Source organism: Crocuta crocuta, unplaced genomic scaffold (assembly GCF_008692635.1).
Source record: "Crocuta crocuta isolate KB4526 unplaced genomic scaffold, BGI_CrCroc_1.0 scaffold9, whole genome shotgun sequence".
Taxonomy (NCBI): Eukaryota; Metazoa; Chordata; class Mammalia; order Carnivora; family Hyaenidae; genus Crocuta; species Crocuta crocuta.
Window position 1 is genome coordinate 4,957,794 of NW_027551567.1, and position 13,655 is coordinate 4,971,448.

Sequence of the window (13,655 nt, forward strand, 5' to 3'; positions counted from 1 at the left end):
AAAGATTTACGTATAAACAAATTATGATATTTATCCCCAAATCTTTCTTTCATCCAGTCATTCATCATTAACTAAACTCATCTACTTAGCAAAAGGTACGTATTGTTTTGCAGGACATCGTTGGCTGGAACGAAGTTACAGGGACGAAAGGACACGCTGCAGCATTAGTGGGAAGCCAGGCATGATCACAGACCCTTTCAGGCCGATGGGGGCACACTCATCGATGGCCACACACCAAGGCTGTGGTTGACCAAATGGTGCTATAGGATGGTGTAACAGCAAATCATGAGGAACATGGGAATGACTTTAGCATCTGAAAGGGGGGTAGAGCCCTTTGATTGTTTATGCACTGTTTTGGTCATGCTTCATTTGAAGCTGAGTTTTTCAAAATATGGGCCAGCTACCATATGAGGAAATTAATTTAATGGGTGGTAACTGACACTTAAAAAAAATGGAACAGTAGTACAGAATATATCAGAGTACATTCCAGGTTCTCGGTGAAAGTTTTTGTGTGTGTGTGTGTATGTGTGCATGATTGTGAGTGTGCGTCAGGGTCATGTGCAATGCCTTTCTCAGTATGGGTCAAAGCCAGCACAGTTTGAAACCACTACTCCACAGGACGAAGTGGGTGGAGGCAGATGTCTAGGTCCAACTGTGTTTCTGACATTGCCTCAGAAAAAGGCTAAGAAAAGGCTCCAAAGGAGGGCTTTTCACAGATCTCATCCAGAGAGTTGGGACATCACTGAAATAAGGACAGCTCAAGTACTAGGCCTTGTCCTGAGGGGCCTCAGCCACACCTGTCAGGTCAACCCTTCTATAACAGCATTGTTTCCAACCTCACTCTGCAGATGAGATCAGACAGGGGCCGGCTCCCACCACCAGTTGGCGGGACAGCCGGCAAAACACCAGAGTCTTCACTTCTACCCAGGGAGGCCCCATGACTTACTCCAATGGAATTTTCCCTGGTGTGGTGCTCTCAGCCCATCTAAGTGCCCTTGAGTTACTTACATGGCTTCCAGAGGTTTGACTGCAACGCTGCTCATGCCAAGAAACTCACATGACCACCAGTGCCCACCACTGTCCTTGTCACACTTACATCCTCTGGGGGCTGTCCTCACTGTCTCACATGCATATTTTTCCATGAAACAATATATGTTCTTATGAATAATGTTAAGTGCCTAACCTATTTTATCTAGTCTGTTAATTTGTTTTAATCCACTACATTTATATCACAACCACTAATAGCTGTAATCTAGTTTGAAATTTTTCCCTAGCCTGTGTCTACCAAGAGATAAAATACTTATGAAGGAACCAAATTAATAAGGAATTGATTACATGGATACCAGCATTCTTTTTCTTTTATTTTAGAGAGAGAGAGCAAGCAGGGGAGAGCACGCTGAGTGTGGAGCCCCACGTGGGGCTTAATCCCACGAACTGGGGATCAGGACCTAAGCCGAAATCAAGAGTCAACTGACCGAGCCACCCAGGCACCCCCAGCACTGTATGAAGTACTTCCCAAGTGTCACCATTTTGATTGGTATATTTTCACTGGGGGGCAGCCTCGGCACCACTGCACGCCAGAACACAGCTATTCACACTTCATAAAGTGTCTTCCCTTGAGTACATATACCATCTCACATCATTTTCACAACAATGTGGCACTTTGAGCATTATCTCCATTTCGAAACAAAGCTAACAGACACAGAGAGTGTGAGTGACCTGCTCCAGGTCTCTGACGTGAGTCAAGAAAGAAGACTTCTGACTCTATATTGTGTTTCTTTATTTCTTTTCACAATTTGTGTTTCTTTTTCTGATTGCAAAGGCAATATGCATTTGTTACTTGAAAATACTTGGAAGTGCTAAGAAGAAAGTAAAAATTACCATGTTTGCTCTTTTTAGTAATAACCCCTTTTAACATTTCTGGGTATTTTTTAGTTTTGCTCTTATAAAAACAGGATTACTTTAGAAAGCCCACACAGAGATCGCCAATGCAGCAACCTCTTCAAGGAGAGGGTTGTGCCCCACCAAAGCCTACCTTCCCACGGCTGATAAAAGTCAGTTACCAGCCAAGCCCTCCTCCTTCTCTTCTTCCTATTCTTGAAAGTACCTCAACACTCCAGGTAGTGGTGGTGGGCAGGGTGCATGGTATGAAAGACTCACTGAGCCAGACTCAAAAGTTTTGGGACATTATAGCTTCCAAATAGAAGGAAAAAAAGGGTTTTTCTAACTAAAACTATCTAACACTAAGGAGAAAGAGGGAGGGAGGTGGGGGGGAGGGCATGATTTCAAGAGCAACAGTGCCTATCGCTTCCAGGACGCTCAGAGTCCTAAGTCTTGGTACACAGTAGACTTAGGACTTGAGCCCAGAATTCCAGCTCCTGCTCATGAAGCTACGCATCAAATCCTGTCACCTTGATCTATGAAGGCCTTATTTATATTATTTTGTTTGCGCTTAAAATTTTTTATATGACACACTGCTTTTTGATATAAACTGACTTCTGGCTGGGTCTCCGTAATCTTTTTCTTTTACATGTATATTTTATTTTATTTTGTTTTTTAAAGTTTTTTAAATGCTTATTTAGTTTTTGAGAGAGGGAGAGAGAAACAGAGTGTGGGCAGGGGAGGGCAGAGAGAGAGAGGGAGACACAGACTTGGAAGCAGACTCCAGGCTCTGAACTGTCAGCGCAGAGCCCAATGCAGGGCTCCAACCCACAAACCGTGAGATCATGACCTGAGTGGAAGTTGGATGCTTAACCAACTGAGCCACTCAAGTGCCCCTACATGTATATTTTATATACATATTTTGCATATAATATACATAAATAAATGGAATTGCCATAATCATGAAACCAATAAATGATTCTTAATAACGTCTCTGAATAAGATTTATATGTTACCATGTATGCATATTTTACATACATTACATATTATAAAAATATACACAATATATATTTTATGTTAAATTGTAGTAAAAATAATCACAGTTATACAGGCAGCGAGACACGGTAAGTCATCTAGGCATCCTGGCCAGTATCGTGCTTCTGAAACAATTACCTGTGTAAAGAAATGTGTTGGAGTGTCCTCCGACCACGAGGTCCACACCCTTCACTTTCTGAGCGATGAGTTTATCCATTTCAAAACCAGAGTGTCCCAGTGCAATAATTTTGTTCACATTTAGAGTTTTTAGTTTATCTACCTCAGGTTGCAGTGCAGCGATTTCATCTTCAAATACTAAATTCCTTCCTAAGGAACAAAATAAAATGCACATTTATTAATAGTTTTTTTTTATTATATTGCTTATTGCACATACTAACAAATGGAGTCAAATCACCTTAATCTACCAAAGCTCTTAAATTACTAAAACCAAACCATATTTATAAATCAAATATAAAATCCCTAAAACGCCAATAAAAATTCACATCAGTATCTTCAGTTCCATTCACTTAATGTTGCATTAGCTTAAGGTTGTGAATGATACCATGTTGTTCTAAATCAATTTCAAGCTATGAGGAGGCTTCAGATTTGGAAACCTATCTATTTTTTAAAAATCTGTTGTTGCCTGAGCACGTGAGCATGTTGTGCGATACATGTCAAGTCAGTATGATGTTGACACACCCTAAATACGTTAAGTGTTTTGTGTTGGTTATGTCTCAATAAAACTGAACATGGGGTGGGGGTGGGGGCCTAGATTAGTACCTCTAAGGCTTTGTTTTCTTTTCTTTTTAAAAGGCAATATTCAAATATCAGTATTATGTTTCTTGCAGAAAGCTGCTGAAAGCTAGTTTTGGGGTTTTCTTTTTGTTGTTGTTGTTTTTAAAATGAATTTATTCGGGGCGCCTGGGTGGCTCAGTCAGTTAAGCGTCCAACTTCGGCTCAGGTAATGATCTCACCATTTGTGGGTTCAAGCCCTGCGTCAGGCTCTGTGCTGACAGCTAGCTCAGAGCCTGGAGACTGCTCAGATTCTGTATTTCCCTCTCTCTCTGACCCTCCACTTCTCATGCTGTGTGTGTGTCTCTCTCTCAGAAATAAATAAAACATTAAAAGAAATAAATGAATTTATTCTATGGATAGGGAAAATACCTTTCTTAAAATCTAATACATGCCTTGTGGTACATAATTCAAGTGAAGACATTAGTAAGAACTCATGTTCAGCTAAATATATATGCACACACAGAAATCACTATAGAGATGTACATGTACATGTGTTAATATATACATACATATTTCCCAGCTCCGTTTGCTGGGAGGGTCCAGCAGCATTGACACGCCAGTAGCAACGAGCACATCCAGTACCCAAATACTGGTTTCTAAGTTCCACTAGAAACCATTCTCCAATAAAAGGGATTGATGCTCTTTGGAGAAGCAGCAGATTCTAGTGCCAGAAATATAAAAGATGAGCCCAGAGCAACTTTCCTACATTCTTGTAAGGCTTTGTTTTCAAGTTCAGGATAATCAGTCTTCGAACTTAAAACTCTGTCGGCAACTAGTCTATGAATGCCAATCTTAACTCACCAGTTGACAACCGTCTTGTTCATTTGGTAAGGTCAACACTAGAGCAGTACTGAGCTCTTCACTAGACAGGGGCTCAGCCAGGCACTGCTGGACATTCTTCTCCGGCCACTTACTCCTTCTTGTAGCAGTAATAGGAGCTTGCACCCAGGGAACAGGCTGGCGAGTGTGGGTGTGACTGTGCTGACCCACACCCTGAAAATTAGCAACTCACATGTCACATTGGACTGGTAGTGCTGTCACTAACGCACAGGTGACATTTAAACATCGGGAGTTGTAACAGCTTAGCCACCATTCTCTGCCATGAAAACATCAAGAATAATCTGCTTCTTGTTGATCACCCCAAGAAATCCAGGGCTCCCTGGTCACTCCCCAGTGCCATGTCACTTTCTCTGTGAGTTCCCTGAGCCTCCCTTTAAATTGACAAGGTGTGTCCTCCCCCATGCCACACCTGCCATTCCCCTACTGCTTAGCACTTACCACCTCTGACACCAAATATCTTACACATTTATTTGCCATTTGCTCACTAAACCTGTAAACTCCAGTAGGCAGGGATCTTTTTTTTTTTTTTGGTCAGCAGCCCTGGTGCCTACACATAGGCACTCAGAAGAAAGACAGAAAGAAAGAATGAATGAATATTGAGACCTTCTGAGAACACTACCAACCTCTGCGTTAGTTTGGCTGTAGCTAGTTTTTGGACAAAGTTCAGACAAATGCCTCTGAGGACAAAGGAACGTATTCTCCTAACATATCAGGAGCCTCTGAGGATCAGTCATTACATATATACAAAGCATGGGATATGTTTCAGGATATTTTTTTCTTTTTTTAATGTTTATTAATTATTGAGACAGAGAGAAACACAGCATGAACAGGGGAGGGGCAGAGAGAGAGGGAGACACAGAATCTGAAACAGGCTCCAGGCTCTGAGCTGGCTGTCAGCACAGAGCCCGATGCGGGGCTCAAACTCATGAACCGTGAGACCATGACCTAAGCTAAAGTCAGACGCTCAACCAACTGAGCCACCCAGGTGCCTCTGTTTCAGGATACCTTGAGGTATCCTGTAGGAATTCTAGCTAGAATAAATTAAATGTGCTAGAAATACCAATTATACCTGTGGGCACCCAGGCGGGAGGACTGGAGGGATGGGGGTAGATCAGGGGCCAGAGGTCTGTAGGAATAACCCATGCACTGAGCCTGTGGTCTTGGTAGAAGCAACTGTCCCCAGAAATACTGCTCTACCCTCCAAACCTCCCCCTATACCAGTGCTGAGATCAGTTCTCACACAATCCAACCTTTCTCTCCTGGGAGCTGCTATGACAGCATCATCCCTTCAGATCCCCTTTCTGTTCTGACCTGCTAAAGGGCTAATATGGGTGCTATCAGAATCCCAGCAAAGGGGGACTGATTTCTGGAGCCCTTGTGTCCCTCCACCAACAACCTCTCCTTTCTTATTGGCAACTATTCACGAAGGCATAACCTTTTCTTCCCATCATGCCTGAACTCCTTGATTAGTCATTCAGGACGCCCTGCAATCCAGTTCTCACTCAACTTTTTGCTTTCCCTGCTTGGAACCCATGTCCCAAGAAACTGAACTGTGTGATCTTTTGTGATTGTGGCCCCCATACTTCTCTGCTCTCCTGTGTTCATTCCAGCAACATTTGTCGAGAACTTCCCACATGCTGGGTATGATACAAAACATAGAGCAGTGAATGAGGACAGATAAGGTCCCTGCCCTCATGAGGCTTGTGTCCTAGCATGTGACCTCGCTGCTAGGATGCCCTTCGCCCTAGGATGCTTTTGTGCGCCCTCGAGGGGGCCAAGGAGGTTCTTCAAGTCTACAGGACCTCCGAGCTGGTCACTTACCCCCTGCTCTGAAAAGATGCTGCCCCACTCCTGGACTTTGTTAACTCTCTTACGGCATTTAATTACATCCTGTTTTAAATGAACTAAAAATCAGTGAATAGAATAGAAATTATAGAGACATATAATTATTCAATTATTCAGGTCCACATCTTTATCCAAGGATCCTACATTGGCCTCTCTACTAGGTTCTGGATGTTCAGGGAGAAGAGACCTCGGCTCTATCCTCAGCTGGTCAGGCCAGCACAGGAAGCTGACAGTAAGAGACAAGTGTAATAAGGAGGAGGGGTTTGCTGTGGGAGCTGGGGACCCAGAGCAGGAGCGTCCAACCTGACAGGAACCAGATCAAGGGCAGCAGACACTGGGCCATGTCACCCCAGGCCCACTCTGGCAATTGCTCTGTTAGCGGTCATGTAGCCCCGTTCACGCTGCAATCCCCACACGGTCCTATCTGCAGAAAAACCCTGGGGGGCCCAAAGCACAGCACCCCTTCAGCCCTGGGGGAGGTCAGATCACCAGACAGGGATGCAGCGGCCTGCCGTATGCAGAACGAGGGAGAGGGCTGTGGTCGGCTGGGTGGGGTGCAGAGCAGCCTGACACCGTCAGGTCCCCCGAGTGGGACCACACACTTCCTAGAAGAGCGCTTCTAAAACAAGTTGAGAGCTGGTGACTCATCCTGTCCACAACTGCCCCCTGGCTCCACGATGACCTGAAAAACAGCTATTTATTGACTGTGTGTCACACAGTATGCATAGGATTAGTCACCTGTGGGACAGATGTCTGCCTGACACCTGGAATGCCTGACAGTCCCCACCTCCCCTACCGGCAGAGAGGAGAGAAGGCCTGTGCCTGCCCTGTCTCAGGAAGGCCGCACCACTCTCTCCCTCAGGGCAGAGCCCGCTGCCGGGGCGGGCAAGCAGGGCTGACCTTGTTGTTTCCAACGGCCTGGACCTACTGTAACAGCAACAATAAATATATCATTTTTTAAAGTGTTAAAGGATAGTAAGTCCTTTATCAGTTAATTCTTAATGAAAACCCTTGTTCCTGGATAATACCAGCTCCTAGTTTTCCTTCTCCTCTTTCTCTCTTTCTTTCTTTCTCTCTCCCCCCCTTCCTACCTTCCTTCCTTCTTTCTTTTTTAATGCTACGTTCACCACAAAGTAGCTACCACCTGTCACCATGCAACGTTACTACAATACCACTAACTTCCCTATGCTGTACTGTTAGTTTCCCTTTTTTTCTTCAGATATGGGAAGAAAACTGTTTTGCATAATTTAGAAAAAATGTCATTTTAATTCTTACTGCCAATGTGTTTTGGTGAAAGTGTTCCTGTAAAAGTGGCTCAAAAATGTTTCTTTTTTCAAAGTAACCATTTTTTAAAATTTATGTATTTATCTTGAGAGAAAGAGAGAGAGTACATGAGCAGGGAGGGGAGAGGGAGAGAGGAAGAGGGAGAGAGGGAGAGAGGGAGAGAGGGAGAGAGGGAGTGAGGCAGTGAGGGAGGGAGAGAGAGAGAGAGAGAGAGAGAGAGAGAGAATACCAAGCAGGCTCCATGCTGTCAGTGCAGAGGCTGATCGATGCAGGGCTCAAACTCGTGAACCATAAGATCATAATCTGAGCGAAATCAAGAGTCGATGCTTAACTGACCAAGCCACCCATGTACCCTAAAAATGTGTCTTGAATGACTTTAGGATTATATATGTATGTATGTACGTATGTAGATATATATACATGATATATAGCATATATAAAATATTTGTATTAGAATATATATACCATGAGAATTTTCAAAGATACGTATTTCTCAAAAAGCTGGATACAATAGTCATTAAAAAATAGTGAAGAGGGAAAAAGGAGAGGTAACTAGACATAATAATCATACTAGAAAAGGAAGGTAAGGTACATTGAGGTAATGCCTTTAGCTCTGGGCTCTCTGGCTCTGCAGGAAACAGGGCAGTGAATTATATGGCTTTCATTCTCTAGTAAATAACTCTTTCATGTTTAGTACTGGATATAAATGGCTTTCCTGTCCAATTTTGAATGCACTGAATTAAACAAAGATACTGTGTATGTCAACAAAGAAGTTCACTGAACAAAACAGCAATGTCTATAAGAAGCAATTTAGAACAGTGTGGAAGCCACCAGACTGGTTTTATTAATGTTAACCTAACATTTGCCCAACAAAGCATGCTGTTCCTACTTTTGTCTATAGCCCATACAAATAATGCCAAGCTCTGACTTAACACACCTATTTGCAAGCAACAAGTGCTATAAAAGTAGAAAATACCTGGATTTGAGAGATAAGGGGTTTCTTTTGAAGTATATCCAACAATTCCCACAACTTCATCACCAACATGAATAATTTTATATGGCAAATAAAGTCCTGATATTTGAGATGCTAGTGGCCCCTTGGCTTTAATATTTGCACTCAGAATTGGAAAACTGGCCCCTTTGAGAAGTGGATCAATCAGTCCTTCTACACCGTTATCAAATTCGTGATTTCCCAGTGCCTAGTAGAAAGGGAAAAGAGAACAAGAATTAGGTAGTCTGAAATTTCTGACAAAAACCAAAAACATACTGTAAAGAATATTACATTAGCCCAGGGGCTCCCAAAGCTGATGGGGCTCTAGGGGGCTGATGCATGACCTGTGTCATCCTCACACCAAGAGATTTTACTCCGTGACCCTGGTGTTGGGCTCATCAGGTTCATTTGAGAACTGCTTTCCCAGGTCCCGCAGCACCTACTGAAGGTGGTACCAGTGCATGTAAGAGTCACCTGCAATGCTGTCCCTGCTGTCCCCAGATCTGGGGCAAGGCGGAGAATCTGCCATTTCCTAAGCTCTGCCCAGCCTCTTCAGGTTGCTTTCTCTCATAAACCCACATTTCAACCCACCAGCACAATTGTTCCAACAGTCCTTCTGCTGGGAGAACCATTAAGGTCAACAGGACTTTTGCAAAAGGTGACTGGAGACTGGAGACTGGTAGAGACACCAGTGATCTTTCCTCCTCCCGTGTCTGCATTTCCTCGGTTATTACTCCCTTCTGGCCCCACCACTGTGTCTTCCCAAGGGCTGTAGGCTCCTCTCATTCTTTGGGGGAAATGAAGATCCCCAAGGGTAACGAGAGGCATTCTCCGCATTTTGCAGGGGGGGCACGGGTTTTCTCCTTCGGGCTGCTAGGGGCGCTGTGGTTTCATTCCCAGCAGCTTCGCGTCCCAGGAAGATCAGGATGGTGAAATGTTCACCGACCTTCAGGGCGTTGTTGACCCACTCAGAGCACAGGGCTTGGTGGGGCCTCGCCTCCCACCTTCTCTGCTCTCTCCCATTCCTCATGGCTCTGGGAGTGGCTACTGGGTGCAAAACCACCTCTTTGACATCTGGCAGCTTCCCCCAGAGTAAGACTGACAAAACGCTCATTCCAGCCACCTCCTCTGAAAGTGCCTCCCCCCTTTCTCCCTTGGCCTCCTAGAGTTAAGCCCATGGCACCTACCTCCCTGCACTGGCTGCAAGGCTGTTTTGCTAACTTAGTACTTAAACCAGTGAATCTCAAACTTTCCCAACGGTGCACCTGATTTTGCTTCATTCTGCAAACGGGAAATAGGCCTGGAAGTGCTGACTGATGACCTCTCAACCCAGATTAGGGCCTTCTGTATTCTCTTACAGGCCCCACTCCCTTCCTTCCTAGCACATTGCATAATCCTATGGCGGGTCCAGCATGTCCGCGGAGTGGCTTCCTGAGCCACCATGTCTTGCTGTCCTCACCTTGTTCGGCGCTGCAGCCCTTCCTCCAGCAACGCAGGTGCCCCTTTGAACATCTGTGGCTCAAAGAATTGTGTGTTTATGTCCTCACGCATATGTTTATACAGAAAAAGCAACACAATGTCTTCACATTCCCACACACCTGTCTCCCTGATGAAAGTCAGAATTCTGAATTTGCCTCCTCCCCCACCTCTGAGTATCTATTTTTATTTCTTCCTCTTAATTACTTCTCTCTTAAAGGCTGAACTAATTTTTAAATTTTTTTTATTTTTATTTTTTATAATTTATTGTCAAGTTGGTTTACATATAACACCCAGTGCTCGTCCCAACANAGGGGCTGCACCAGTTTACACTCCCACCAACAGTGTAGGAGGGTGCCCGTTTCTCCACATCCTCGCCAGCATCTAGAGTCCTCGGATTTGCTCATTTTAAGGCTGAACCAGCTCTTAAAGGACCTCGCAGCCTTGGGTAATCATCTTTTATTTTCTCTTTATTATTATTATTTTTAATGTCTATTTATTTTTGAGAGAGAGACAGAGTACAAGCAGGGGAGGGGCAGAGAGAGACAGAGAGAGAGAGAAAGAGAATTCAAAGCAGTCTCTAGGCTCTGAGCTGTCAGCATAGAGTCCGACACAGGGCTCAAACCCATGAACCATCACAAGATCATGATCTGCACCAAAGTCAGATGCTTAACTGACTAAGCCACCAAGGTTTCCGCTTTTAATCTTCTCTTTAGAACACCATGATTTCTTCCTGTGGTGAAATCAGTCTCCCTTATGAGATTACAATTAACTATCTTGCTTAACTGTAAAGTCTTAAAAAGTGAATATTTCTATCATTCTTCATGGAAGATTATCCAATGTGTCAGCCACCTTGCAGTTTACCAACAGTATCATATTGCTACCATTTGGCAATAGCTGGAGTTACCTTTTTCATTTATTTGTTACTTGTGTGACGTCTCCTCCCCTGACTTGAGTGGGGACACTGACTGTCTTTTAACATCTCTGTGGGGAGAGGAGCCCAGATCTGGGTGCTCAGTGCTATGTGTGGACCAGCTCAATGACCTCATTCACATTCACATCTTCCACTCTGAAGTGAACATCTGCAGCCCTGACTTTCCCCCTGACCTTCAGCTCTCTATGTCCAACTGCCACATGGCTACTTCCCTCCAAGGACTCACAAGCACCCGCCCATTTATTGTGTTTAAAGCCCCTTCCTCCAGGAGTCTACCTGTTGATCCAAGCTGCCATCATCATCCTATCAATAAAGCCAGAAACCCCTGGGCAGCTGAATGCCCCCCACTCACTTGCTGTTCTACCCTCCCACCCCACCCCAGTATCCCACCTTTGCCTAAATGTTCCGGTTCCATTCATCCCCCTGCATGCAGTCCTCACTGTTTCCCCCTTGGACCACTGCAACAGCTCCCTCACTGGCTTTCAGCTGGAGCCATTCCCTTCTCCAAACCAGTCGACAAAGTGCTGCCAGAATAATCTTTCTAAAATGCAAAGCTTATCTCGTCAATCTTGACTTTTAGGTCCTACAGGGACCCTTCAATGCTCTTGTGATAAAACTCAACATTCCTGAGCTCTTTGAGTCGTAAGGTTCTTTGAGATCTTGTCTTGTCTTTAAGACCTTATTTCTGACACCCACAACCCATTAAAGTGGGAGAAACCAGGCAGGGTTAGCACCACCAATCATGAGCTTTGACATGAGCACACTTCTAAATCACAGCTTCCTCTGGAAGGCCAGTGAATAAATAAAGCAAAGGTTGTAATGAAAACGAGTCAGCGTTTACTAAGCACTTGCCACACACCAGCATTGTGCAAAATGATTTTGTTAAGAAAGGCTGGTTTTGTGCTGTGAGATTGGTATTATAACTATTATTATTTTACAGATGAGAAAAACTGAGATCTAGAGACATTTAATGAAGTGTTCAAGGTCACACAATTAGTGAGTGGTAGAGCTGGGATCAGAACCACTTACGTTTGACTGCAACCTTCTTAACCTCTATGCTTGTATATAAAGAGCTTTGCATAAGGCCTATTATATAGGAAGCACTCAAAATAAAATCCTAAGTACCTGCAGTTTTTCACTCTCTGACTCATCTTTGTCCCTTTGTATTTAACAGATAAATGATTGGTTGATCTAAATATAGATAGGTAGATGAACAGAATAGAATAGAAGAATAGAATAGAAATTCCTTTCTTTATACTATGTCTTTACTACCTTATTCAATCAACGGCTTTATCTCCTGAAGTGTGATGATCCTTCTAGAAGAGATGCTTCCCGCAGACCCTTCATTGAGCTCCCTCTCTGAGTTACATGCACTGTCTCTGCTCTACCGCTCACCTCTGTGCAGCTCCTGCGCCTGCATATTCAGCCCCTCTAGCACCCAGCACAGTCTCTGGAGAAGAGCAAGGATGCACCACTGAATGAATACATGAATGAGCAGAAGACTCTCTAACAAATTTCTTCCCTCTATACACAGCTAACTTCTTCTACAAAAATGTATTCCTTTGCAGAAAAGTGCTTTTATAGGTACTTATTTTCTTATAAACTCATATTTTCATTTCCCCACCATGACTTTCTTCAACCCGTTTCTCCTCCATTGCATTCACTACAAGTTCATCATTCATAAGCTCCTCAGAAGGAAGATCATACCACTCGTTTGAGTCTACCACGCTCCTGCAGGCAAACAGCAGGTGCTCAAGAAATATGTTAAATAATTCATTTTTAAAGTTTTTATTCTAACTCCAGTTAGGTAACATACAATGTTATAGTACAATACAGAAATAAATTCTTATTCATTTCTATTATTTTTATTAACATGAAAATTCCTTAGGAAGAGTCTGCCCAAGAGCACCCAGAGCAATGAAAGAACATAACAGGGCAGGTCATCTTTCCATGTCCCTTTATATCTTACAGAGCAACCGTAACACACACATAAGAGAATTTATGCAAACTCATACTGCAGTATTATTCCACTTTTTTGGGTCTTAACTAAGTATTCCCATACTTCTCCTTAAGTATGCTTGTCAATTTTTTTGCTGTTCTGCTCACAGCCTCCCCCCTTGACTTTAATAACAGATCCTGATCAGAGGTAAACTGTTACTGGCTATTATGACTATAATCCTCACATCAGGCAAGTGCTTTTTATGACCTAAATCATATGATTATTTAAAAAATTTTTATGTTTATTTATTTTTGAGAGAGAGAGAGAGAGAGAGAGCGAACGAGGGAGGCAGGAAGAGAGGGAAACACAGAATCTGAAGCAAGTTACAGGTTCCAAGCTGTCAGCACAGCCCGATGTGGGGCTTAAACTCATGAACTGCCAGATCATAATCTGAGCCAAAGTCAGATGTTTAACCGATTGAGCCACCCAGGTGCCCCAATCATATTATTATTTTTAAAAGTTTTTTAAATGTTTATTTCTGAGAGAGACAGAGATAGACAGCATGAGTGGGAGGGGTACAAAGGATCTGAAGTGAGCTCTGCAGTGACAGCAGAGAGCCTGATGTAGGGCTCAAA

The 13,655-nt window shown here is 43.6% G+C and overlaps 1 protein-coding gene across 1 annotated transcript in view; it reads right to left on the reverse strand.

Annotated features, from left to right (window-relative positions):
- The window catches only part of NT5E (5'-nucleotidase ecto), a 48,840-nt gene that overhangs the window by 18,548 nt on the left and 16,637 nt on the right, over positions 1 to 13,655 (reverse strand). The window contains exons 3-4 of the mRNA XM_077750346.1: positions 8,657 to 8,879; positions 3,055 to 3,243 (exon numbers count right to left, since the gene is read on the reverse strand). Of these exons, the coding sequence (XP_077606472.1) occupies positions 3,055 to 3,243; positions 8,657 to 8,879 (412 nt within the window). The remainder of the gene's footprint in view (positions 1 to 3,054; positions 3,244 to 8,656; positions 8,880 to 13,655) is intronic.